Source organism: Diceros bicornis, chromosome 5 (assembly GCF_020826845.1).
Source record: "Diceros bicornis minor isolate mBicDic1 chromosome 5, mDicBic1.mat.cur, whole genome shotgun sequence".
Lineage (NCBI taxonomy): Eukaryota > Metazoa > Chordata > Mammalia > Perissodactyla > Rhinocerotidae > Diceros > Diceros bicornis.
In genome coordinates this window covers 71,676,850-71,704,724 of record NC_080744.1, presented here as the reverse complement: position 1 = coordinate 71,704,724, position 27,875 = coordinate 71,676,850, and the positions used below count along the sequence as shown (strand labels likewise).

The window sequence follows — 27,875 nt, the reverse complement described above, 5'->3', positions numbered from 1 at the left end:
TACACCAGGTATAATTATCAATCCCAGAAAGAGTACAGATCTAACTATGAAAAGTAAAACAATAAGGCTTCTGGAAGAAAACATAGAGCATCTTCATGACCTTGGAGTCTGTAAAGATTTCTTAAACAGGACTCAAATTGCCAATTATAATGGAAGAAAATGATACATTTCTATATTAAAATAAAGAACTTCCATTGTTCAAAAAGGCACCATTAAGAGAGTAAAAAATGCAGCTCACAGAATGGAAAGTAGTATTTGTAATGTATAGCTGAGTAATAACTCATTTCCAGAATATATACAGAATTTCTAAAAATTAATAAGAAAAAGACAAACAACCTAATAGAAAACTGGCAAAAACATGAACAGACACTTCACAAAATAGGAGATTCAGATGGCCAATAAACATACAAAACGGTAGTAAGTCTTATTAGTCATCAGGAAAATGCAAATTAAATGCACAATGAGGTACCACTACACACGCAGAAGATCGGCTAAAATGAGAGACAGATGATACCAATTGTTGAGTAGGACGTAGAGCAACTGGAACTCCCAGATATACTGCTGATGGGAGTGCAAATTGGTAGAACTATGTTGGAATACTTTTTGGCTGCATCTACTAAAGCATATCTCATGATTCAGCAGTTTTACTCCCAGATGTACCTATTACAGAAATGCACACATATATTCACCAAAAGACACATACAAGAATATTCATAGCCCCAAACTGGAGCTAACCAAATGTCCATCAACAGTAGAATGGATAAATAAATTGTGTTATATTCACAATCAGTGCAAAGCGAACGAGAAAACAACCACACACAACAACATGGATGTTTGCACAACACCATGTTGATCGGTAGAAGAAAAACACGAAAGAGTACCTACTGCAGGAATGCATTTACATAAAGCTTAAAACAGGCAAAACTAATATGTGCCCTTACAAGTTAGGATAGTCATTTTTCTTTGCAAGGTTTCAACTAGAAGGGGGCATAAGAGAGCCTTCCAGAGTGCTCGCATGTTCTGGTTTTGATCTGGGTGCTGTTACATGGATGTGTTCAATTCATGAAAAATCATCAAGCTGGACACTTATGATTTGTACATAAAACTGAACACTTACAATTTATGCATAGAATAAAATCCCACTGCAAGATAGCTTATAATTTTTCAGTTTATTTTCGATTATACTTGGAGAGGCAGATTTTACATGATAGCTTCAAACCAACCATTGTACGTTAACCAAATTTTACACAAGCCATTTGAAAAAAGATCTAAAAATGTGCTTAGTTATTGGTATTATATAACATTGATCAAGCACCAAGAGTGTGCTGAGAGCTGTACAGACAAACATAGAAAAGACAAGTCCCTGCCTTCTAGGATCTCCGTTCCTTTAGAGTCTCCCGCGTAAAACTTCACTTTACATTTCACACCCTTTTATTCATAAGGCATAAATAAGGAAGTTTGTTGCATTTCTCATTGTTACTTCATTAATAAATATCTAATACCCTTTTCCCCAGTTATACCAACAATTACTAATATCTTTGCCTTAAATACAAATTTCCGTAGTACAATATACAGTATATACTGATTTGGTATTCACACAACTGACCACAATTTTCTTGCAGGTTGGTTATAATATGAAGCATGTTGAATTTCAACATTCACAAATTTTTATACCACTTAACGGAATCATTTACTGTTGGCAGAGCTTTTTTTGTTAAAAAAAAAAATGAGATGCCATTGCTCTTACATTGATAAACTGTAAACAAAAACAGCACTGCCTTGATTCCAATAAGGGTATCAGAACTTATGGCACATTCAGAACAGTGAATTTTAGCACATCTATTAAACTAGCCTTGCAGATATCAATCACATAGCCGCATGCCCTAAAGTACTAACAATTTATGATCAGCTAGTAATGGGTGATATAAGTATGATTTGCTTTACAAATACATTTGCAGTTTAAAGAAGAGAGTACTAGTGTAAAATATCTGAAAATTGTGAGCTGGGAAATTTTTTTGCTTTTCTGCAAGGCTGTATTCAAAGCAAATTCAGACTAGAAAAGAGCATGAAGTGATGCTGCATTTAATCATTGGCTAACGATATCTGATTTCAAAATAAAACCTTAAATAACATCTGATTGTTCATTTTTTAAATGCAAGAGAAATGAAGTGAATTTTGATAGTGTAGTGATTTTAGGCTCAGGCACATTTATGTGAAAATGCCAGAGAGTATGGTAGAAGATGGCACCCAGTACAGAAGATAGGCCAGTCCATATGTCACCTGCAGGGACCTCATAGCAGCAGGAGATGAGAGGTCAATTTTAGAGGGATGAGCAGATGTCTCCTTCCCAGCTAGACTCTGGCCTTGCCCCATTCTGCAAATAAAAGGATGGAGGAGCTAAAGTGCGCCTGGGGTCCAGGGAAAGAAGGCTGTAACGAGCTTGGGGTGAATGGAGAGAAAGGGCCCAACCATGAACTTCACTTTCTCTAGATCCCAAGACTCCAAGCATCCATCAGCTTCAAGCTGTGGCAAAGGTCCTTAACTGGACACCAGACTCAGAACTATCAGACTGAGGATGACCCCTTTCCAGAGGAAACTACTTGCCTTTGAGCCATCACTGTCTGGTTTCTCAGGGGTATTACCAGGTCTGGATGTTTCCATTAGGTGGCAATGATGTTGAGTTGAATTTTAAAGCTACACTGGACTTAGAGCAAGAATAAATTTCTCTGACTACCTCCCCAGTTATGAAAACAGTAGAAGAAAATTCTACAGAGTCCCTTCACTTCCACGTGGGGAGGCGGGGGGTGGGGGGTGCTTACAGTCACGCCTTCCCTGGGTAGCTAGGCACATGGCCGAAAAAGAGCCCATTAGGAATAGATTCACCCAAGGGCAGTGGCAGTAGTGATTTGGTACATCTCCCATCATCCTACCTGGCAAATGGAGGAGTCTGGTTGGGATTTGACAAGATTTTTCTTATCCTGGGTAAGTGCCTCTCCACTTCTCTGCAAATCATAGAGCAAGAGATTGAGAACTACCTATCTCTGATATTCTCATGGCTTAATCTGTAATAAAGGGGAGAGTGGTGGGACTAGGATGTGTTATAAGAGCCATACTGGTTGGGAGGAGAGTTGGGATGGCAAGATTAAGGTAATCAAGTATCCCTTTGGGGTGAAAGAAACAACCTTATTGAATGTGCCCACACTCAAAACAGAGCACCAAAAGACTAAAATTCTGACAATAGATGGTAATATATATATATATATATATATATATATATATATATATTCATTTTCAATGATAAATCCTCAGTTTTCCTTACTAAGGCTGAAGTTTCAGTCACCTAGTTGAAAATCCATACATAAACATGAGAATAGAAACAGATAACATGAAGATCTCTAAAAATAAGAGTTCACTACAGATGGAAGCATCCATCATTTATTTGTTCACAGCATGAAATGTTCTGACTACCCCTTATGGTGAACAATAGAATTAGACACGGCAAGCTAAGCACTATTTGGAAGTGTTTAGGATGGATGCTGGACTCCTATTGCTTTAAAATCTGAGATGCTTCCCAAACCTGTCTTTCAGGAATTTAGTATATCACTCAGAGTGATTCTTCTTACTACCAACATTTATTTATATCCCACCTTGTTCTCAGAAGAATTAAGGTAGCTAGTTTCTGTCAATCATTTTTCTTTAACGTGTAACAAGACATTAGAATCAAATGCTGAAAAGGATTCTTTCTGTACAATTATGTCAAAGCACCATTCAACAGGTGGAAACTGAGATCAAATTCTAATGAAATTACAACGGCTTCTTGTACACTGGAGAAACCTTACTCTCAAGTTATTTAACAGACAAGACAATAAACCAAAATCAGGTATTTAGATAGACATATAGATAGATAGATAGATAGATAGATAGATAGATAGATAGATAAATGGTTAAATAGATAATATTTTTTGCACTGCTGACAAGTATTCAAAACTCTGGAGTAGGTGTTAGAGTAGCTGAGAACACCTCAGTGCCTTTATCCTATTATTGACAAGCTTTCAAAATGTTTTTAAAGCCATTGGAGATGGCTGATATCAGGGGTGCACAGAAACCATGGTTAATGGTTAGAATGTCAAAGTTTAGCCATTGTCTCTGCTCTTCAAGGCACAAGGACAAGTTCCAAACTCTTCAACTCATGTGTGAGAAGCAGAGCAGCCAGTACCACCAGGAGATAGAAGCTCAAGGAGTGAAGCCACACACCAAAGCAAGAACGGGAGATCCTTTGGGGCGGCCATGATTTTTACATATTGACCTTACACCATTAGCAAGCAGCTCTCCCACATCTTGGGGTGGACACAGGAAGGTCTCCTGGCCGGAATACCTTGGCCTATTCAGCAGAGAGAACACACTTCATGCCATGCCTGCTTTGGCAGTTCAGCTCCTTCCTACCCTAGGCGCAAGGAAGAAGGTCCAGAATGCGTCCATGAAGATCTGCAATGAAGATCGTAATGATGACAGAAGGGCAAGAATGACAAGTCGGTAGCCCTTGATAAAAGTCAGCAGAGAAGTAACATCCTTTATGGATACATACCTATTATTCACCTGCAACAGTCTAAGAACATTAAGGAAAATAGAACCTCTCCTTTTTCCTTCTCATTTTGCTACCTCCCTTAGCTTCCCCCAAAAGAGGCACGTATTAAATATCTTCTGTATGACATATTCCCCGCCATGAAACTGCATCAAAATGGAAAGAATCCAGTTAATTTTCCTGCGTTTTTCGTTTGTTTCTTTCTTTCTTTTTGCTTGGAATTCAATTTGTATCTACTGGTAGTCCATTACATTCTTTTGGTAAGAAAAGATATTGCACTTCTAAAAATGCATCCGAATGTAATTAAGTCAAAGCTAATAGGTAGGTAGATTTCTTTCTAGAATGCATACTTTCTGAAGACCATCTTCAGCATTGGCAGAAAAGCCTCCATGATTTCATCTCTATTTCAGCCAACTGTTGCCACACTGCTGCAGTTTTAAACTATGGAGGAAGACATTGCTAGTCACAAGCTGTATGCAACGTCGCCCCCACGGCTCAGGATTTCATCGTGCAGATGGGCACAACGATGACAAGGATGACCGTGCACGCGGCAGCAGCAATCAGAGCAGCTATCTTGCAGACCTTGGCTCGTCTGAACTCGGCTTCTTTACGTTTTAGCAATGAGTCGTAGCCTGGAGTATAAATATCTTCCATCCAATATTCTAAGTTGTTTGGGTTTAAAGATTCTTGCGTCTAAAAGTGAAGAGAAGACGTTAGAAATATACCGAATACTTGCAACCAGGTCCAAGATGTTCTGACAATCGTCACTCCTGAAGCACCTAAGAATTGTCTGCAGCTGGCGGTTAGAGATGACCGAGGCATCCACCACTGCCCACCAGCCCTGGCCTGAGACCGGCTACCAAGGACTCCGGCTCCCACACATCAGAGATTGCACCTGTCCTCCCGTACTGCAAATGTCATCATGTTTTTCACACAGGGAACCCCATGACTCCTCCATTTATGAGCAAGCAAAATAGGGCAGAGACAAACAAGACTTTAAACTTTAAGGGCATACAACCAAGAACAGGCTGGCCCTGCCGTAGGGGAAGCAGGGAAAGTCTGAAAAATATTCTCCACTAACAGTCCCGAAGAACAGAGCTGTTTGAAGCAAGACTATTGTATCATTCTGATTCAGTTCCCAGTTCCTTGGGAAAGCTTCTACTGAAAAATCAAAGGCATCTCTCAGATAAGCAGTTCAAACAAAACGTAAAATATTTCAATTTCAAACATTTGTCTGAGCAGGTCAGGCCACTGCTCAAAGTCAGGGTCTACAGACCGGTGGCAGACCGTCCCCATGCCAGGTGCAGCGTCCCCAACGGAAGAGCCCCCACCAACATTTGTCTCCCGGTCTCCCTGAGATTAATGAACTGTCTGCAGGAGAAATATCATATTTAACCTGCATTGCTCATGAATCCCATTCCCCATTGATGGTTGTAATCTATTTCCATAAAGAAAGGCAGTGTTCTCACTTTATGGCAAGCATTTAATAATGTAAGTGTCACATAAAAGCAACAACACATTGCAATTCCAAGTGAGGTCACCTAAATCTTTGAAACACAAACAAAATATCCATTTTGAAGATTTTCTCAGATTACTTAATGCTCATAAACACAGGCACATTAAAAATCACATACACACACACACACACACACACAGGATTACAAAACAAACCCTCCACAAACTTAACGAAACTCAATCGTACCATGTTATTGGTGGAATGTTGATGATTCTAACCCATGCTAGTCATCCTCCATCTGTCCTTCTAGACTCATTCTCTGCTCTTTTCCGCCTTGCTCTGTGACCCCAGGAGACTGGCCTGTAGAAACACATCTATGGGGCTCCCAGGTGGGTTCAGTCAGTGGGATGGGGTGTTTACTCCCCCGGCTCCCTCCCTGCTGGGCTGCAGTTCGGCAGAGGTTTAGTTTCTATCAATCACCCGCTCCCAGTCCTGGGGGTCTTGGTGGGTTTCAGAAACAGCTCCTTTCCCTTGGCCTTCACATCCAAGGGTGGCAGCAGCCTCTCCCTGTTCGAGGCTCTAGACCCTGCCCACATCACAGTGACACTCTCTGACTGTGCCGTCTGCTTCCTGTTGGGGCGCTCACTGACCACCCAGGGGCCGTGAACTCCTCTGGCTGCTTTAATGCTCTCCTGTTACTAATGGTCTTCTAGAACAGGGGTCTGCAGACTACGGCCCGTGGGCCAAATCCAGCACAACATGTGCCTTTTACAGCCTACAAGTTAAGAATTGTTTCTACATTTTTAAATGGTTGAAAAAAATCAAAGACGAGTAATAGTTCGCAATATGTGACAATTATATGAAATTCAAATCTCAGTGCCCAAAAATAACATTTTATTGGAACATAGCCACACTCAGTCATTTACAAATTGTTGGTGGCTACTGTTGACAACAGCAGAGTTGAGCAGTTGTGACAGAGACTGTAAGGCCTGCAAGGCCTAAAGTAGTTACTATCCAGCCCTTTACAGAAAGAGTTTGCCAACCCCTGTTCAAGTACATTCTATACAACATTGCATAACGAAAAGTGTATGGGACTTAAGAGATCGCTGAAAATTCTCTCAGGTCCCCTTCCTCACTGAAGCATAATGTTTAAAGACTATTGTCAAATTTTTCATGTTATCTGGAGGGGCAGAAGGCAGTACTGGCCATCTAGGATGCCCATCATGAGAAAAAGGACACTCTCAATAACAGAAAAGGCCTTGGAAATGCAGGGTGCTCTGTCCAACCCTACAGCCTTTGCAAGAAACTCCTACTATAACATCCTCTGCTGAGTCCCGGGACCCACAGTCTCCCTGAGCTGCCCACAGCAGTTCTGCTACCGCCCAGCTCTGGCTGTTAGAACGCGTGTCCTTATGCTTGAGCTGTAACCTCCTCTTCCTCAAAACTCTGCCCTCCAGGGGCACTTGGGATCAGTCTGCTCCCATAGGCATGAAAGCCCTTCAGCAATTTAAAGGGCACTCTAGAAGGGAGAGATGGATCCAAATGGGCATATTTTGTTGGGGGACTGGTATGCAGCAGTGAGTTGGGTTCAGGCAGAAGGCTGAAGTACCAGCCCTCCCTGCCCTGGAACCTTGAAGACAGGCTGTGGCTATGGAGGTTGAAACAACCACCTCCTCTTCTGAATCTTCCCATGGCTGGCCCAGGAGGTAAACAGTGTGTAAATGACACATCAGATTTTCTCTTCTCCCCTCCAGCTCAGACAGAGGGAAATTGGCTTCCTTTCACAAGTACATATACTTCATGGGCTGCGATTCAGCCTGTGAAATAAACTATTTTTAATTAGTTTTTTCCATAACTGCAAGCTCTAATGATACCAAGTAGCAGAGAGGTAATACCAAGGTTTCAAGGGACACAGGTGAGTGTTCTCAGTTGTCAATTAGGCCTGCCCAACATTGGAAACGGAAATAGGGTTTGCACCTCTGCCTACACCCTCAAGTGGCCACCGTCGACGGCGAATCTACCTCTTGACACCAAGGGACCCCAAGAAGATTGTTCAGAGGCTGAAGCTGCCCTAAGACAGTACCTGAGTCTCTGCAAAGCGATCAAAACTAACAGGGTGGTGCCTCTGCCTTTAGCAAGCTCCTGAGGCCCGGTTCGCTTTGCTGCAAAATCCCTCGCAAGGCTATTGAACTCTCTGCTCCCTCACATTTTGTGCCACTGGATAAACTGTCCTTTGCATTTGTAAGGGATGTCACCTAAAGCTCTCTAATCCAAAGATCTGCTTTTATTTTTCATAATTTTGTCTTTATGCCTATAAACATTGGCACATTAAAATTGCATGTATCTGTAGGGACAAAATCTCCGAGACCCTCCTCTCAAACTTTAAAAAGATGTTTCTCAATCTATGACTCATTCAATTAATCTGACCCTTTCAAGTTCATCCCATGATACTGGTGAAATATTGATTATCCCACTAGTTGAGCTGTTCACACCTCCGGGTCCTTTCTGACTCGCTTGCTGCTCGTGGTATCCTAATACCCATGGATAGTGGTGTGACACCGGTGGCACAGCTGCAGGGGGCCCCACTTGCAGAAGAACCAAATCCTTGCCCAGCCTGCTTGCCAACAGGGCAGTAACAGGAGAGGAAGTGGCCTAAAGGGACAGGTGGCATGCAGCACACACAGGGACATAACATGCTGGAGGGAAGAGGTGCGAGGACTCTCTCGGGGATGGTCCTGCTGCCGCCACAAACCTCACTCTCAGGATCTGGCCAGAGCTGCCCCTTCCCATAACTGCTGTCATTTAGGGTCCAATATAAACAAATGTCATTGCCGTCATGTTTGTGACATGAAGCTCCACTACACTCATCAACAGAGAAATGAAAAGGTGGAGAGGCAACAGAAGAGAAAGGACATGAGACTTATTGCCCGTTAGTCCAGTATGAATTTAGACTTGTCTGACCTGGGGCAAGTTACTGAGCTTCTCGGGGCCTCGATTTCCTCATTGGTAAACCAGAGATGGCCTTAGCACTTCCTGCCTCAAGGCTGCCCCATCGTGCCCTGAGAGCCTGCTGTGAAAAGCACCGTGCCGAGCTGACTGATTTCAGCATCACTTAATCAGCCCCTAACTGCCTTTTCAGTGCCTACTTAATGCCAAGTACTTTAAATACATTATTTTCATTTCTCACAACGACTCCGCAAGTTAGATATTATTATGCCCCTTTAACAGGTGAGGGAACCGAAGCTCAAGGAGGTGAAGTGAATGTCCCAGATCACACAGCAAATGGGCCAGCCCTGGATTCGAACGCAGCACTGCTGGAATTCCAAGTTCCTTTTTCTCCAACACACTGCACCTCTCACAGCCCTCTCTGCCTTAGAGGGAGGCCATTTCAGGGGGGCCTTGCCATACCAACCCCCACTGGCATCTCTCCAACTGACCTTTGAGTGGCGGGGTCATTCTGGGACCTGTACGTGACCAGCACTATGGGACTATGACCTCACTGCCCACAAAGCTAAACCCACAGATGGGGACAGGGTGCTTCCTGTGCTCCCATGGTGATGTGGAGACAAATAGACGTGGTGTGAATGGAACCAGGTGGAGCTGCCCACCAAAATAAAAGTGTGACCACAACCCAGCCCTGCCTGTGGGTGAACAAAAACACGCCCTCCAGCCACAACTGCATTCACAGAGCTGTCGAGGATGGCTCTTACCTGGGACTGCTCCATATGGAAACATAATCCATAGCTTGGCTCCCACAAATATGCTTATCCCACGTGCTACACATGGAAGGAGAGATCAGCTTGTATTTCATTAAACAGTTTGGCTCAGGTCTTGTGAGCAAATGTGAGAATCTGCACTTGGTACGGAGTCTTAAATGCATCGTTAGCAAATAGGATGGCCAAGGGGAATCAGTCCATCAAGCATTCCCACCGCTAGATGTTTACAAATAAGCAAAACAGCAATCCCCTTGTTAAAAATCTCTGCTCTATGATTTATTAAAGTTCAGAATTCCATGGTGGGGACCCAGGGAGCTGAGGTTGAGGGAGCAGGCTGGTCTAAGCCACCCGCGATCATTCTTGCATCTGCCAGGGCGTGGCTGGGCTCCCCCTGCCCGGAGCAGCGAGAGGCTCACCTGCAGGTCCAGGGCTGTCAGCTTGCCCTTGTCACCCGCGTTCCGCGCATACTCCTCAATGGTCCAAGAAGGCTGGCCCCGCTTCACCTCGGCCAGCTCGGTCAGCCGCATGTCCGTGTACAGGGGGTTGTTCTTCATGTGGGCCTTGAGGGAGGTGGGATAGGGGTGAGGGCTAAACACCTGCTCCACCAGGAAGCCGTCTTTGGGCTGCTTGGGCAGTCGGTGCTGCGGGGGGATGTCGTACTGCCTGTCTGCCTGCAGAGGGGCACAGAGAAGTCCAGAAAAGCAGCATAGATGCCATCGGATTTCACAGTGCATTGGGCCCACGAGCTTGACATCACTAGGCTCTGTAGACACCCAGTTAGCAAAAATGCAGTTATTTACGGACAAGTAGAAAGTAGACCAGTACTGGGGGAATTCTCTAAGAACAGCCTATGATGATAATAGTACGAATATGAGCTACCACTTCTGTGCCAGGAAGAGATTATTTTATCTAATCCTCATATCATCAGTATTATTATGACTCCTCATTGTGCAAGTAAGGAAATGGAGCCCAGAAAGACTCAGTAACTTAGCCCAGGGTGCACAGTTGCTAAAGGGTGGAGCTGGGATTTAAACCTGATCATTTGGCTTCAGAGAATCTTTGCTTAATCACTGCATATTACTGCCATCTCTTTCTTTTATCAATTTGTACCTGGTACCGAGGAGTAAAAGGTATGGGTCCTTCTCTCAAGGAGCTTGCTGAAACCACTGATGTCATGCTGCTTCTCTGGAAGGAAGAAGCCAAGCCAGAAAGCACATGTTGGGAGCCCCTAGTGATTTTCAGAGATATCTGTGTGGCCTTCAAGATAAGGGAACAGTCTGGGCACGAGTGTGGAGGTAGGAAGGGGCCCAAAACAGCTGGACACCACTTATGTTCTCAGTCTTTGAGTTTCATACCAGGGGGCTCTACTCTCAGTGAACCCTGTTATAACTGGGTTACGACACTTTCTAAGTTTAGGCTCTCAGATCTCCATATAGATGTCACTTCCTCCAAAAAGCACTCCTTGACCCACCAAGGCTGGGTCAGCGCCCGTCTATGTGACTCCTGAGGACTGCGTGCAGACCCCTCTGCCAGTGTTGTCCCACTGACCTGTGACTGCCTGTTTGCCTGTCTGTCTCCTCTACTGGACTGTGAGCTCCTTGAGGGCAGGGCACTGTCCTGTTCCCTTTTAATCCCTGATTCCAGCAAAATCTACCACCAAGTAGAAGGCACTCCATCCATATTTGTCAAAGGGATGGATATCAATGACATGAAGTCATGCATATGAAACAGAGAGCACAGAGAGCTGTGGATGTGAGTCACAGAAAGAGGAAAAGGAAAGACAGGATGTGCGTGGAGGTGAGGGTTGACGAGTAAGGGAAGGAGGTGGGTGTCACGAGAGGGAGAGTTTACGTGTGAGCATGTGATGAGCAAATGAGATGTGAGTGTGAGTGTGTGTATCCCACACGTGGACTGGACCAGAAGCACATGCCCACCTATCGGGAAACCTCTTACCCAAACATAGCACGATATTTAGTGCTTCCAAACCACCAAGCTGGCACTGACACAGAGGAAGCAGGATAAACTTTGCCAAACAAGGAAATGAGGTTCCCTCTTACTTTTTAACTCATCAAAGCCAAGTATCTTCTAAGAGGCTTCACTGATTTATCTACTCTGTTCATCATGGCTACTCAACACTCATAGAGCTCCCACTGTAAGCTGGGCCCGCACCGAGCGGGGGAAGCGGGCAGATGGCAACAACAATGGCAACAGCAGCCACTGCAGTCATAATTACAATCAATTGAGGGCTGACTGTGTGTCCACCGCTATGCTCAGTGTCACATGTGCGTTATCTCATTTCATCTTCTCAAGCACATTCCAGGGTTGTAACTATTATTATCCCCACTATGGATCTGGAAACCCAGGTCAGAGAGGTTGAGAGACTGACCCAGTGTTGCACAGCCAGTAAGTGGTATAACCAGGATTTGAACCTGTTCTTAAAGACAGAAAGTTTAACTGCTGCTCATGCCTGCCTCCCTGCTGCTACCATTACATTCTAACTTGGCAGTCAGTATATATACATAACATATATATTTTTAATATTTTATTTATTTATTTATTTGAGGAAGATTGGCCCCGCGCTAACATCTGTTGCCGATCTTTCTCTTTTTCTTTTTTCTCCCCAAAGCCCCAGTACATAGTTGTGTATCATAGTTGTAGAGTTGTAGCTCTTCTATGTGGGACACCGCCTCAGCATGGCTTGATGAGCGGTGAGCAGGTCCACGTCCAGCATCCAAACCTGAGAACTCCAGGCCGCCGAAGCTGAGCGTGTAAACTTAACCGCTATGCCACCGGGCCTGTCCCAGTAATATATTTTTAAAATAAAAGTTTGTATCTACTATGTCTGAACAAAGAGGACTAAAGGCCAGAGATCAGAGATCAGCAATAATCCCTTGGAAAGCTTTCAGAAGTTTATGAATTCAGAGGCCTTGAGGGGAACACAGGATCTAGATCAGCACAGAGTAAGTGGACAAGACATTCTTGATGGAGGAATCGTATGAAGAAAGGTTTGACAGTGGAATGGGGCCTGGCCATCACAGATGCTCAATGAGTATTAACTGAATGAGTGACTGAATGAACGAGCATGGCATTTTTGAGGAAAAACAAGTAGACTCGTCAAGGTAGAGAGGGCCCAGTCTGGGCAAACTAGAGCCTTCCTGCTGGGGAGAAGTACGTGAAATTCCCAGGCTTTAAAGGCCTGGCTGAGAAGTTTGAAATTTTTCACTGAGCAAAGGGGATCCAAGGAACAGTTGCAAATAGGAGGCACTGCACACCCACAAAGTAAAGTTTTAGGATGGTGAACGCAGCAGCAGTCTATGAGACAAGATGGAAGGTGCAGAAGACAAGTGAAAGAGCCCAGTTATAAATGTGCCCAAAACTCTCAGGCGGGATGTGGTAAGAGCCTGGACTGGGGGGACGGAAGGTGGATTTAAATGGAAAGGGAGGCAGAGATACAAGAAACATCACTCCAGATAAACCCACAGGGTCTAGTGGCTAAACTGGATATGAGAAAGCCCACAAGGAAAGTCAAAGATCAGGGAGGCCTCCTCAGTTTGGGGAATTGCTAGAATGGTGACACCAGAATGGACACAGTGAGAGGGCACGCTGGCTTTGAAGGAATAGAAAAGTCTAGTCAGGACCTGTAGATTTTGACACTTGGGTAGACATCCAGAGGAACCAGCCTGGAGCAGGTTGAGATATGGGACTGAAGTTCAGAAGGTGGGCCAGGGCTGGTCATCACCATGGGAAGTGCCAGCCCAGAGGTGGTGACAGCCACAAACCAGGAGGGAGAAATCGGGTCAGAGACAGCAACAAAATGAAGAAGACAGCTCATCCCAAATATTAGCAACTTTGCACTGTGCATGTCAAGCAGATCTTTCTCAAGCTTTCAGCTACTCCTGTTGGTTTCACAAGGCTTTGACATTTTACAGATTGGAAACATGGCTAGTTCAGTTTAACTTTATATTTCTATAGAAGCACCTAATAATTCGGGTCCTCTAAATGACTACTTCTCAATGCCATCTAAGACCCAGGGCTCCAGAAACCTGGCTAGACCCTGGCAGACCCTGGCAGAGACATGACAATGGGCCCAGAGGAGAGAGACAACAGCTGGGCATCTCGTTGGAGTAGCGGCACGTGTTATACTCCGGCTTCTCTCCAACACCACATGTTGTAAGTGACTACAGAAGGACAGAGCAGTGGCTGGCACAGTTACCAGAGGGTTCTTTGGGATCAGAAAAAAATCACTTCTTTTATTTACTCTTTTCCCCTACTTTGACCCTGAAAACTGTCTTAGAGCCCAGTCTTCCAAGCTTTTCCTTCTTGGCACGATCTGAGGAATCCAGCCTCTTGCTCTGGCTTTGAGTGTCTGCAGCGCACACCATCTTCACTCCCTCTCTCTAGTGGCTGGGTCCTCTGAGATCTCAGGAGGCCTCATGGTCTGTCCACTGACCTTTAGAATCAGGGAAGGAAACTGAAACAAGCAACAAATTGAAATTGCATCACTTCGGCCAGAAAGAGTTCATTATAACCCATTAGAATGAAGAAGAGTAGCCACAAGTTCCACCAAAACAAATCATCCTTACTGCAGAGGACGGGAAAAAGAACGAGTCCAAGTATATGTGTATGCACTCACTCCAGAACCGACTGGGAGATGTTGGCTGTAAAGACGCCAGACACGCAAGCTCCCACGAAAAGAACAGAACATACAACCATGTAGGGGAAAAAAGTCTAAAAAGCAAAGAAAGACACTATATTAAGAGTTGCTATCCCTGGGTGGTGGAACAATGAATAATTTCCTTATTTATTTTTGCTTACTAATCATCTATTGATCTTATAATGAAAAAACTCAAACTTTTAAAACAGAACACCACGCATGCAATGAAGTACATGAAAAGGACATATGAGTTAGCCTGCTTTTAAGTCATTTCCCTCGTTTTCTTTGCCTGCATCCTGTTGTTTCAGAAAGGACAGGAAGGCATCATGGTGGTGCTCGCCTGCTCTGACACATTCCCCCTTCCATGAAAATCTGGTGTCCCACACCCGTCCAATATCTGAACTGCGCTTTCTCCTCTCGGCAACATGGCAGCGCGGGCTCCTCCTAGCTGACTGACAACTTGCTGGAACAAACAACCTGCCTCTGCTGTCCTCTCTGTTCTGAGGTGAAAGGCCTGCCAAATCTGGAAGGACAACTAGCACACGGAGGGAAGGCCTCCATCTTGTTTAATGTAATGTTCAAGGCTTGGGAATACACCAGGGCCATGATCAAGGTTGTGCCCAATTATGCGAGCTTAAATTTCAGTTACCTCTTTCGATTTTCGATGCCAGTCCTTATTCTCTCCAGGGCCTCTGTCTTTCATCTCTTCCTCACTGAGGCCCACGCGGCTGGTGTACGTGATGGTGCGCCAGTCCCTGGGCGAGTTGGAGATGCTGGCGATTTTGGACTCTGTGGCACTGTTCTCCTCCGTCAGGGACCTAGACGACGGCCTGGTGAAGAGGCTTTTTTTTAAGGCCTTGACACGAAGGCTTTCACTGTTGCTTCCACTGGCGTCAGAGCAGCACCAGTCGGCGGTATTCTCCAGTTTAGGTCCGTGGGAGCCATTGTGTGCACGGAACATCCGGGGAGAGGCACTCTCATCGGACGGAGCCTCGCTCGTCAAGGAATTCAGATCTATCTGCACACTCACCTTCTCAGGCTGCTGCATTTTCTGATCTAATTTATTTAGTTTGCCCAAGACCTGGGAGATTTCCTCGCGGACACCCGACAGTGATTCGAGCTTCCGTTCAATTTCGCCGATCCTGAGCACCAGTTTGCACACACTGGTCTTCAACTCCTCCTCGGAGTGGTGGCTGTTTTCAGGCCGGTTGCCCTTTTCTCCTTTGCTGATGGGGAGTCCATTGGCAATTTTGGTTAGGTTGTGCTCCGGTGAACTGTCACAGTCCGACTTGTGAAGCTGAGACAAGGACCCTGTGCTGTTGTAGCAGGACGACTGTATCACTCCCGTCGAGCCACTGACACTCATGTCATCGAGAAATCGGAAAATATCACTGATGTCATCGCTGACAATTTCCGAGTCATCGTCCGACTGCTTGATGGCGTGCCTGTCACTGTACTTGCCCTGCCCCGAGGAGCACAAGTCTTTGCATTTCTTGGGATCCAGCACATGCTGCTCAGTCTGGGTGCCCACGCTACTGGTGTCTGAGCTGAGCTGCCCGCTGGTGCAGCTAATGCTCTTGTCTTTAAACTTTTTGACTGGTTCGTGCTTCTCCAGGTCAATGGGGCATGAAACCTCTTTAGATTTGAGCCCATTTGGTTTTGCTGCGTAGCCAACAGGGAGAATTGGCTGTTGATCCTTTGGCGTGAGGTAAGCCGGGCACCTATCTGGGCCTGAGAAATTGGGGGTCTGGCTGCTGGAATTTGGATAGCGTAGCTTCTCCTCAGAGGGATTTCTATTGAAAAAGGACCGTTCAAAGTCAGGGACTTCTTCGGTGTTTAGGCTCCAGCTTTTGGCTGGCCAGGGGGTCTGCTTGCCTGGCCTCCCTGGACAGCGCCTGGCTTCCTGGGTCCCCATCACTGGAGTGGGTCCAAAATACGTGGAAGCTTGAAGGTCATCCAAGCTTTCATGCTTTGCCCGCCTTTTGTCAGGAACAGGGGAATACACGGGATTCAGGTACTGGCTGTTGTAGGGCATTTCAAAGCTGTGATTAAAGAAGGGCGTCTTGTGGGGCTCCTTTCGACTCTGGGGTTCCCCATGCTCACCGTCCGCCTTGCTGGCGGGGCCAACCAAACTGGGGGACACGGCCATCAGATTGTGAAAATCCTCTTTGAAGATGTTCCTCTTCTGGACACAGGACTGGACCACAAACGGCTCCTCGTTAGAAATGAAAGTCTCCTTGAGGCCCTGGTTGACCGGCAGAGAGTCCTGATCGGAAATGGACTCGCTCTCAATGTTCATGGGGAAGTAGGTTCGCTGCATCTCACAGGGCTGAGGGCTGGCGACCGAGTACGGGGCCAGGGCCTGCAGCCTGTCCAGGGACGCAGCCCGAGTTTTCACCTCTTTGCTGACGCCCAGCAAGAAGTTGGGTTCGGAGGCAGGGACAAACTGCAGACAGTCCTTGCAGTCCATCTTCTGGCACTTGGACGACTGTCTGGTGGGGTAGCCGCGGCTGAAAGGCCTCTCGCTCAGCTCACAGTTCAGGGGCTCACACTCGGCCGAGGTGCAGATCTCCGTGTCGGACCTGCACGATTCGAAGGATGCCTCCTTCTTGCGCACCTTCTGCCGGCCGGTGGGCAGCTTCTCCCTGGCGGCGCCCCCATTCATTTGGATCAGGTTGAATATCGTCACAATATCTGCTGCCACCATGATTTTCTTTGATTGCTGGTTATTCACGGTGCATTTCATCTTGTCCTTGAATAACGTGGCTGGAAAACTGGGATCGAGACAAGCCGTGTAGAAGAGCACGCTTCTCAGCTTGGCAAGCTGGGACAGATCAAAGCGGGCACACAGCGATTTGCACAGGTCCTGGTAGGAGACGGTATTTTGCTTGCTGTCCAGTTCCTCCAAGATCTTCACCAAGAAGAGGGAAGTTTCCTGACTGGCCTCCATGATTTAGAATTTCAAAGGCTCACTGACTACACTGAAACTTCGAATCAGTTCTACAGTGACGATATCGAAAAAGAGAGGGAGGAAAAAGAGGGTTATCAACACCAGTGGAGTTTTAAGTCAAGCTTGTTATGAACCACATAAAGAAATATAAGGAAAAACTTTCTAATGATTAAAAATGTATTAAGAGCTTTAAAAATATTTATAACATACAACTTTGTAATTCCCTTCCCAGGAATCTACCTTAAAGAAAGGATCAATGATGATGATTTATACATAAAGATGTTCACTATGATGGTATTTATAACAGTGAAAAAAAATAAAACATCTTAAATATCCAAATAATAGGGGAAGGCATAAATAAAACACGTTATGATATACAATGCCTTTTTACAAACATTAAAATTACGTTAATGTACATCCTAGGGCCGGCCCCATGGCTTAGCGGTTAAGTGCGCGCGCTCTGCTACTGGCGGCCCGGGTTTGGATCCCGGGCACACACCGACGCACCGCTTGTCCGGCCATGCTGAGGCCACGTCCCACATACAGCAACTAGAAGGATGTGCAGCTATGACATACAACTATCTACCGGGGCTTTGGGGAGAAAAAGGGGGGAAAAAAATGTACATCCTTACAATGGAATACTACTCATCGATAAAATGGAACAAACTACTAGTACATGCAACAATATGCAAGAATCTCAGTTGTGTTGTGCTTGAATGAAAGAAGCCAGAGTCAAAAGGCTACATCCTATACGATTCCACTTTAATGACATTCTGGAAACAGATCCGTGGTTGCCAGGGGCTGGATGTGAGGTGAAGGGGTGGCTATAAAGGGGCACAGAGAAATTTTCTGGGGTGATGGAACTGTTTCACATCTTGATTGCGGTGCTAGTTATGTGACTGTACGAATTTGTCAAAATTCATGGAACTGTGTGCTAAAATCTGTGCATTTTACTATGTGTAAACATCACCTTAATTTAAAAATTACATAATGAAAACTCTTTATGACAAAAGAAAACTATGATACAATATTAAGTGAAAAATATGAAAATGTATTTGTACATGGAGCAAGATCTTAATTATATAAAATTATATATTCTTGGAAATGAATATGAAAGAAAATAATATACACTGAAACGTTAATGGTGGTTACGTTTGGATTGTAAATATGGATTTTTTTTCTGAATTAGTAATCTTTGTTCCTCAATATTTTATTATGCAAATTTTCAAACATACAGTAAAGTTGAAAGAATGTTATAGTGAACACATATATATCCACCATCTGGATTCTACTATTCACATTTTGCTATATTTGCTTTGTCACATATCTATCCATCTACCCTTCATCAAGCCGTCTTACTTTTTTAACGCACGTCAAAGTAAATTGCAGACATCTGTACACTTCCCCCTAAACATTTCATCATGCATATCATTAACCCAAGTTCAGTATACAGTTTTTCTTTTAATATAAGATTTACATATAATGAAGTGCACAACTCTTAAGTGTGCATTTGCTGAAGTTTTGACAAATGTGTATGCTTGTGTAGTAACCAAACCCCTATAAAGATCTAGAATGTTCCCATTTCCCCAGAGAGTTCCCTCATGCCCTTTCTCATTCAACCACTGTTCTTATTTTTTATAGGTAATGTTTATTTTTTCTTTATAATTTCCCACTTGTTCTAAAATATCTACAATGAGCATGTGTTATTTTATAATCACCAAACAATAATAAATCTTACTTTGAAATGGAAAGAAAAAGCTACATTAACTAATCTTGGATGGAAAAACTAAAAGCATCAAACCAAAAGTTTAACCGAATTTCATAAGAGAAAGCAAAGCTCGTTGATCAACACAGCCCCACGTTCTGAAATTTACAACAAAACATCATATTACACAGTGTGTTAGCTTCCTCAGCCCCACCCTGCTTAGAAAAGGCATTTTGATGGTTGGCTTATTGATTTTAAAGTTGACTCAGTCCACACAGGTCCAGCCCATTTTCTAAGGGAGCAGTGTCTTTTCTTTGGGTTAAATTTCAGCTGCTCTCACCAATGGGTTCTCTCTCCATCCTGAGGGCAGTGTTCCCAATGGGTTTCTATACACGTTAGCGTGTCCTCTCCCTGTCTGCAGGGACACGCAGAGACCAGTGGCTTGGATTTTCTTGTATGGAAAAGGCAAAGAAGACCTGAGAGGTTTTGTTCCTTTCCAGAACAAGTCACTGGGAAACCCACCTCTCCCGCGCAGCACCCCCTGCCCTGCACCAGTCATCGAATCCATCTGATGAAAGCATCCTGTGTCAGGATGTTCTGGTTCGTTAGAGGTGTGGACAACCTGTCACACTTGAGCTTCAGGTAAACAAACGTGCACAGAAAGCAGAACAGCGGATGAATGAACGCAATTGAGGGAAAAGCAATACAACTCATGCACATCGTGTTTTACAGCTTTGATGACACAAAGCACTTTCACAGACACTCTTTTCTTGAATTCCTAAAAAACCTTAAGAAGCCTCTTTCACTTTTATTATTACTCTCTGACAGATGAGGAACAGGCTTGGAGAGCTTAAGGAAGCAACTGGGAGCAAGGAGAACCAGAGCCAGGACCTCCAGGCCACCCCCACGCTGCGCTCCCCTGTGCCTCCCAGGAAAACCCACGACTGCTTCCCTGCAAGGCTTTCTCGACTTTCTATTCTACTTTGCATGGCTAAAGAATTATGAATCCCAGCTCAAAAAGGGTATTTGGAAAACCAAGGCCAGTGTCTCCTAAAGTGGATAAAGGAAACACAAGTGATCTGCTAAATCTAAGTCATTTTTTATTAAAACTGAAATTTGGGAGCTTATGAACGGAGCAGGGACGTGCCCTCATGAAAATGGGTGCGTGGACACATGCGGGGCACGTGTGCGTCTGACGATTAATCATCATCATAGACACACTGCATATGGATTTCTATCATACGCCAGAAAACCAGAGAGGAGTAAGGAGCAAAAGGGGGGCTCAACTGAAAAGTCGATTTCTAGGCTCTCTACAGTGTCATAGGAGGCAGCCTGCAGCACGTGGCCCCTGGCGGCTACCTTACCGGACCACACAAGAACTCTGCGGTGTGGGAAGAGCACTCCCATCTTGCAGATGAAGAAACTGAGGAACTGAGAGGGGGGCTAACTGTCCAATCCAGAGAGGTGACATGAGTTGCCTCTGGGTTAGGGGCCCAAGTGGACTATGACCCAGGCTAATGATGCTGTTGAAGGAGCACCAGGCTCAATCTTATGCCAGGAATAGCCTCCATCACCAAGTGATGGAATTGAAGGGGGGACAGGGGGGGCCACTATAGCCTGACCACCTACTATGTGCTGGTACTTTACAAAATGTCGACAGAAGCCTGGAGAGGGAGGTACCACCACTCTTCAATCTATTCAAGAGAAATGAGGGCAATGAGGCTACAGAAATTACACCAAGAGCGAGATGCGTGATCTGAAGCCAAATCTGGTTAAATCCAAAGCCCAGGCTCTTTAGTCAGTGACAAAAGAGCAAGGCAGAAACATCAGCCTGAAACTTCTGGGAGCTGAGTAAAACTGCCAAGGAACAGGTATGTGTGTGTGTGAGAGACACACACACAGAGACACACACTCACACATGCACAGACACATTCATACACTCACACACATCACAGACACACACGTACACAGTCACACACATACAGAGACACACACAAATCAACACCGAGACACACTCACATACATACACACACACTCACACACTTGCACAATTCTCAGCCATACATCCACATTCGCACACTTCACACATGTACACATGCTCCTACTCCCACACTCACATACATATGCACACACACTCCTATCCACGCCCTTTCTCTCTTTGGTCTCTCTTAGCTCAGGCCTCAGGGCTTGAACATTCTTAAGCTCCCAGCACAATCGGATGCATGTTTGGGAAAGGCCAAGAAGCCAACACATCCACCCTCTCTGGAGTTTGGGAGGCGACCCCCAGTACATCACCTCCTGGCAACCAGTTTCTCACGAATCGCAGTAAATACCTGGAGATGGCAAGCACCAGCCACGGCTGCGTGGCACCTCCACCGGGCAGGATAAGCCCCACAGGCACTGAGGGGTACACGGAACCCACCCCGCAGCCTGGGGAGCTACATGTTGAGGAACGCCATGCCCCCCATGGGCAGGGAAACCAGCAGGAGGAGCCAGGAGCAGCTGGGCATCTGGAAATCAGACCCCATCGGGACCCCATCAGGCCCAACTAACCACCTGGCTCCCCCAACGAGGCCCAGGCCTCCCCTCCCTGCATCTCCTACAGACCACTCTGCATTGCCCACAGGAAGGCCTGGGCCCCCACACTGCCCACACTCCTGGAATCCTGCTTCTCTCCCAGGCCCTCCTCAGACAGCCCTCTTCCCCCAGTCTCTCACTGGTCCCCAGAGTTTAAATCAGTTGTTCCCTCCTCAGTGGGAGCAGCCCTCTGCCTGTGCCTTGGTTATAGCATTTCCCACAGAGGGAAGATTTGCCTGGAATGGTTTAAAACAAATTGAGATCTGGTCCCTCAACCCTAGATCAATTAAATCAGAATTCCTGGGAGGGGTCCAGAACATCAGAGTTTTTTAAAGTCGCCCAGGTATTTCTGAAGCGTGGGCCTTCAGACTGAGGGATTGAGAAGCCCCATCTAGAAAGTAGAGGGCTGGGTTTTGTGAGAGGTAGTGAAACCTAATGGTTGAGAAGATGAGCAATGGGGCCCACAGACCTGGGCTCAGATTCCAGCCCTGCCCATCACCAGCTACATGACTGTAGCTAGTAGGCTGTCTACAGCTCCCAAACTCAGTTTCCTCATCGGTAACAATGGGTTTAATTAGCAAGTACACGTAAAGCACTTAATGAAGTGTCTCCCAAATGACAGCTATTCACCAAATGACAGCTGTCACTCACAGAATAGCTGTGGCAGTGGGGGTTATAGTAGTCTCGGTCAGTTTATGCCTCACAGCGCCTCCTGCAGGTTATGAACTAGGACTACATAGGTATTTTTTGAAAAATGACTCCATTCTATACAAAGAGCAAGACACGTCTACCGAAAGCAACATTTTGGTCTTTCTATGTTTACACTTTTAATGTCTTCAAAGACTCTTAGTTTCCTACTGTAGAAAAGCCGTGAGTTACTGCCTTTGGATTACACACCACCTCAGAGGGAAAAGAACAAGTTGTCTATGGAGTTCATTATTCATCTCTTTTTTAAATAGGACGAGAGTGCATAAACTGATTCCATGAGGAAATTCTGAAGGCCAGAGGTTGGATGTGTCCACTCAGGATAAATGGAGGTGTCCTCTCAGCCGCCTTCCCACACAGTACTGTAAGGCCAGCCCGGCCCCTCCTCATCACCTACCTGGTGCCCACCTCATGCATCCGCCTTGTCTTTCCTTGAAGATTCTTCAGGAATTCAGCCTTCACACACCTTCTTAGCACCAGGATGAACATGACACTCTGCTAGGCACAGCTCAAAAAGATAAGGGGGCTACTGTGACAGAGCCCACCATCTCTGAGAAGAAAACAATCGTTAGGGTCAGCGTCGGATGGGACCACAGTGAGCAGCCAAGCTAAGCCCTCGTTTTTTTTTTTTTTTTTTGGTGGTTTTTTTTGTGTGTGTGTGTGTGTGAGGAAGATCAGCCCTGAGCTAACACCCATGCCAATCCTCCTCTTTTTGCTGAGGAGGACTGGCCCTGAGCTAACACCTATTGCGAATCCTCCTCCTTTTTGTTTTTCCCTTTTTCTCCCCAAATTCCCAGTAGATAGTTGTATGGCGTAGTTGCACATCCTTCTAGCTGCTGTATGTGGGATGCGGCCTCAGCATGGCCAGAGAAGTGGTGCGTCGGTGCGTGTCCGGGATCTGAACCCAGGCCACCAGTAGCGGAGCGCACACACTTAACCGCTAAGCCACAGGGCCGGCCCCTAAGCCCTCATTTTTACCAGTTGGAAAACTGGGCCCAGTGCCATAACTCTTCAAAGGCACGTGGAGAGTTGGTGGCAGAATTGTCCCCAGACCCAGGGTTCCTGACACCGAGCCTATTTTCACAGGTGTCCACGCAAAATGCCAGTCCTGAATGTTAGGTGCCAGAGAAGTACAAATAGCTGGGAGCCTATGAAAGGGTGATGAATTCCAGCCACAGGGAAAGGGAAAAGCTGACTACACAGAGCAGAAGCCTTCTGCAATGGCCTCAAGACTAAAGAGGAGAGGGGTGTTTGATGGTCTAGGGGACAGGGACAAAGTAAGGAGTCCAGGCAGAGGGCAGGAGGCGAGAAGGTGCAGTGGGGCAGGGCAGAGTCTGTCTATTTGGTCAGGATGGAGAGAGGGAGGCAGAGCTAGACAAGCAGAGGGGCTTTAGAGAGGGCACGGCACTGAATCTGGGCTGGGCGTCTGGAATCGATTCTGTAGGCAGTGGGAGCTGGGAGCACGGACAGAGCAGGTGCTGGAGGGGCCAGGTCTGCAAGTGAGGATGAGCACTCAGCCTACAGGATGCACAGACTGGGATCCACATTCTCTTTCCTTCAACACCTCCTGTATCTGCAGGGCCAGGAGAACTCCAGGCTCTTCTAACTCCGGATCCATGGCTGTTTCTACTACACAACAGTCTGTGCTTCGGGAAGGCCAGGAACCAGATGCCTGATTTTTTTCCCATTACTCATGGCACCTTGTACATTTCTCACGTCACACTCCAGGTATGACAAATGTTGTTGTCCAGTCTATGAGGCTAAAATGAATGTCCACCTTTTCACAACCTTATGCATTTTTAACTGCTCAAAGTGTTGACATCTGATGTTGATCAAAATGGAGCAGAAGAAAGAAAGATACCATTTAAGGACATAACTGGCAGGATTGCTGCATGAATCTTTGGCCAGAAGACAAGCTCTCTGAATTTCATTTCCACCAACTCACTTAAAGGTTTCACCTCCCCTCTGCCAACAACCCCAAAATCTGATGATGAGAACAAATGATTAAACCTTGAACTGGATTAGCAAAACCCAACTATAAAGTGTTCTTATCAAAGCTTTCCCATATGCCATAATATATTGATCTTTCAGAAACCGAAATAATGTGCCGAGATAGAGCGTGGCCCCAATTCTCTCCCTTCACGCTCCTGAAAAGCATACTGAGAGAGAATTTGTCTACAGTATTTGCATAATCCCTGCCTGCTTGTGTTTTGGATTTTGTTTTTTTCCAGGATGATGCTTGCTATTGTGATTCAGTGAAACTATGGATTCAAGGAAACTATAAAAGGAAGGTATTAATTTAGGAATCTAAAATTTATGGTTGGGAATTTCTACAGTCCCTTGTGTCACCTGTAATAAAATTTCAAACTGAAGGGAGACCCCTTTCTCTCCTAGAGGCAGCTTTGTTCCACAAAAACTGCTAAATGGCAGCACGGAGTTGGGAAGGGGGCTACGCTTCTGTTTGCCAAGATGTATCCCTGCAGAGCGCAACGCTGGTCTGAGTCTTTGATTAAGAAGTTAAGACATTATGAAACAACCTCCAGATCTGGCAAGAAGGCAAGCTTAGGAAATGTGAAATGCCTCTCCCTATAAACTCCTTGAAATGCTGGATAAAATACCATTTTTCCCCCTTAACATGTGTAGCTAAGCTTGCAAGAGAACAAGGTAAATGTCCAGGTGCTAGAAACAGGAAGGACTGAAAATCACAGAGGTAAGCAGGAGAGCTGGTAGTGTGGCTGCTCTGGGGGAGGGGCAGGGAGGGTTCCTGCTCAATTAGAACAGAAAAGGCCCTCCATGAGATGATGAGTGGGAACACAGATGTCTGCTTAAAGCTGGGACCCTTGATGAACTGTTCTCTAGCTCTAAGTGAAAGCATGAAATAGAGGAAAAATCTGCTCATGAGCACAGGAAACAAGGAAACTTGCTAGCCTCTGCCTCGGCTTTAGGTTAAATATAAGTGCAAAACTGCTCTGGACCATCAAGGGTGCCCCGCAGAGAAAAGAAGCCACACGAAAGTTGAATTACATTTTTAGAAATTACAACACACAGCAGGAAATACTCAACAGTGAGTAAGAGTTAGCAGACACAAAATAATCAGGAGGATTGATACTTTACAAAATGGCGGGGAGGGGGGCAGCCCTGTGGCATAGTGGTTAAGTCTGGCACACTTCACTTCAGTGGCCCAGGTTTGCAGGTTTGGATCCTGGGCATGGACCTACACCACTCCTCAAGCCATGCTATGGCAGCAACCCTCATACAAAATAAAGAAAGATTGGCACAGATGTTAGCTCAGGGCTAACCTTCCTCATCAAAAAAAAAAAAAAAAAAGAAAAAACTTCAGGAAATGGAACAGCAATCTTAAAGAAAGCTGTAAGTATATTTAAAATAAGTAAAAATATTTTAAAAATGAGGAAATCCAAATAAAAGAAGACACTGTGAAAAAAACAACGTACAGATCTGGAAAAGAACCAAATAGTACTTCTAGAAATTAAAAATAGTAATTGAAATAAAAATTACAATGGACAGATCAAATAGCATATTAAACATAAGTAAAGAGAAAATTAATGAATTGGAAGGTAACTCTAGGGGAATTTAGCAGGATGCAGCACAGAGATACAAAGCCTTGAAAAATATGAAATTGAGGTTAAGAGAGCATAGAAGGAGAAGTTTTAACAAACGTCTAATAGGAGTTCCAGAAAAAATAAGAGACAATGGTAGAAAGTCAGTAACCAAAGTGATAATGTCTAGGAATGCTCTAGAATTAGAAACATGAATCCTCAATTCAAAGAGCAAGTTAAACCTCGAATAAGACATATAAAAATGAATTCCCCAAAGCATATCATATTGAAACTGAAGAATACCAGAATCAAAGAGAAAGCTTTAAAATTGGGGGAGGGAGGGTAGTAAATTACCCAGAAAAGAATAAAAATAAAAATAGATTTTTTCAAGAATAAAAATAGAGACCAGAAGCCATAGGAATAAAACACATTAAGTGCTAAGGAAAAATAACTTATAGTTTGTAATTCTATTACCAGATAAACTATTGTTCAGAAATAAAGTAAAAAAAAATTTTCAGAAGAAGACAAAGAGTTTGTCACTCAATTCCTCACGGTAAAAACTACTAAAGAAACTCTTTTAGAGAGAAGGAAAGTGAACCCAGATGCAAAAAAAACTAGTAAACATACAGTTAATTCTGAACATAGATCAACTGTATAAAACTATATCAGGGACTAATTTTAGAGGTAAAAGAGAAGGGGGAGTGATAAGGGCTAAAATTTTCTACGCATTACGTTGTATTCTCTGGAGGAGCAAAGGGATGTTAAGTAAATTTATATGTTAAGTCAAAAATGTATGTTAGAAAAACTTATGGATAACCACTAATAGACAGTAAAAAAATGTAGAACTTAATGTAGGACTTCTAAACCAATGTAGAGAAAACAGGGAATAAATAAAATTGAACCAATTAATAGAAGGTGGGAAAGCAGGGAAATAAAGAAGTAAAGACAAAGTAAGGCAAGAAAAAATCACGAATAAGATGACAGAATTATTTCCAAATACATCAAATCACAATAAATGTAAATAGGCTAAATTTACCAGATAAAAGACTGTGTCTCTCAAATGGGATTTTTAAAAATTAAAAAAAAAAAAAAATTGCAGTCACATGCTACCTATAAGAGACATACCTAAACACGTTGTCATACAAAGGTTGAAAGTATTAGGATGAAATAAGATAGTCAAAACCAAATCAGAATATAGTTGGTATTTGTTACAGGCTGAGTGGTATAATAGCTAAAGCTCACAGACTCTGGAGCCAAACTTCCAAGTTTAAATTCAAGGTCTTCCACTTACTAGCTGTGTGACTTGAGCAAGTTATTAGTCTCTCTGTTCTCAGTTTCCTCAGCCATAAAATGGAGGTGATAATAGTATCTACCTCATATGGTTGAGTTATATGTATTAGTGCCTCACAAACAGTAAGTAATTTGGCAATATGGATAAAGCTCAAGATAAACAAATGCCATTGCCCTCCAAATCCACCTCTAGTTATACACCACAGATAAACATTCACGTGGGTCCACAAGGAGGCAAAACTGTTCATTAAGACACTTTTTAATAGTAAAAGAGAACAGTGGGGGAAGAGATAAACTTGGGTTTATTCATATAAATGATATTACACAGCAGCTAATCTGAATGAATGATTTACAATAAATTTAAGGATAAACTTCAAAAACATAAAAAGCATGGAAAAACAAAGTTGCAAATCAATGTATCATGACATTGATGTAACTTGAAAAAAAATAGATTGTTTAGGGATGTATATATAAAAAGGAAAGTACAAAAACATACCTGGAAATGACGTACACCAGGCTTGGGTTAGTGGTTTCCTTCAGGGAGAGAGAGGGGAAGGAAAGATGTGGTGAAAGACCCAAAATTAAGGCCCAATATTATGTGCTGCCTTGACATCTGGTGAAACCTGAAGGGCCTCAAATGACCTAACCACAAGTTCCCCTCTCCACTCTGCTCCCACAGATAA

At 44.5% G+C, this 27,875-nt stretch overlaps 1 protein-coding gene across 1 annotated transcript in view; it reads right to left on the bottom strand.

The window, feature by feature from the left end:
• Nucleotides 1–3,269: 3,269 nt before the first annotated feature.
• The window catches only part of MINAR1 (membrane integral NOTCH2 associated receptor 1), a 35,696-nt gene continuing 11,090 nt past the window's right edge, over nucleotides 3,270–27,875 (bottom strand). The window contains exons 2-4 of the mRNA XM_058542210.1: nucleotides 15,058–17,408; nucleotides 10,171–10,425; nucleotides 3,270–5,275 (exon numbers count right to left, since the gene is read on the bottom strand). Of these exons, the coding sequence (XP_058398193.1) occupies nucleotides 5,078–5,275; nucleotides 10,171–10,425; nucleotides 15,058–17,358 (2,754 nt within the window). The 5' untranslated portion in view covers nucleotides 17,359–17,408 and the 3' untranslated portion in view covers nucleotides 3,270–5,077. The remainder of the gene's footprint in view (nucleotides 5,276–10,170; nucleotides 10,426–15,057; nucleotides 17,409–27,875) is intronic.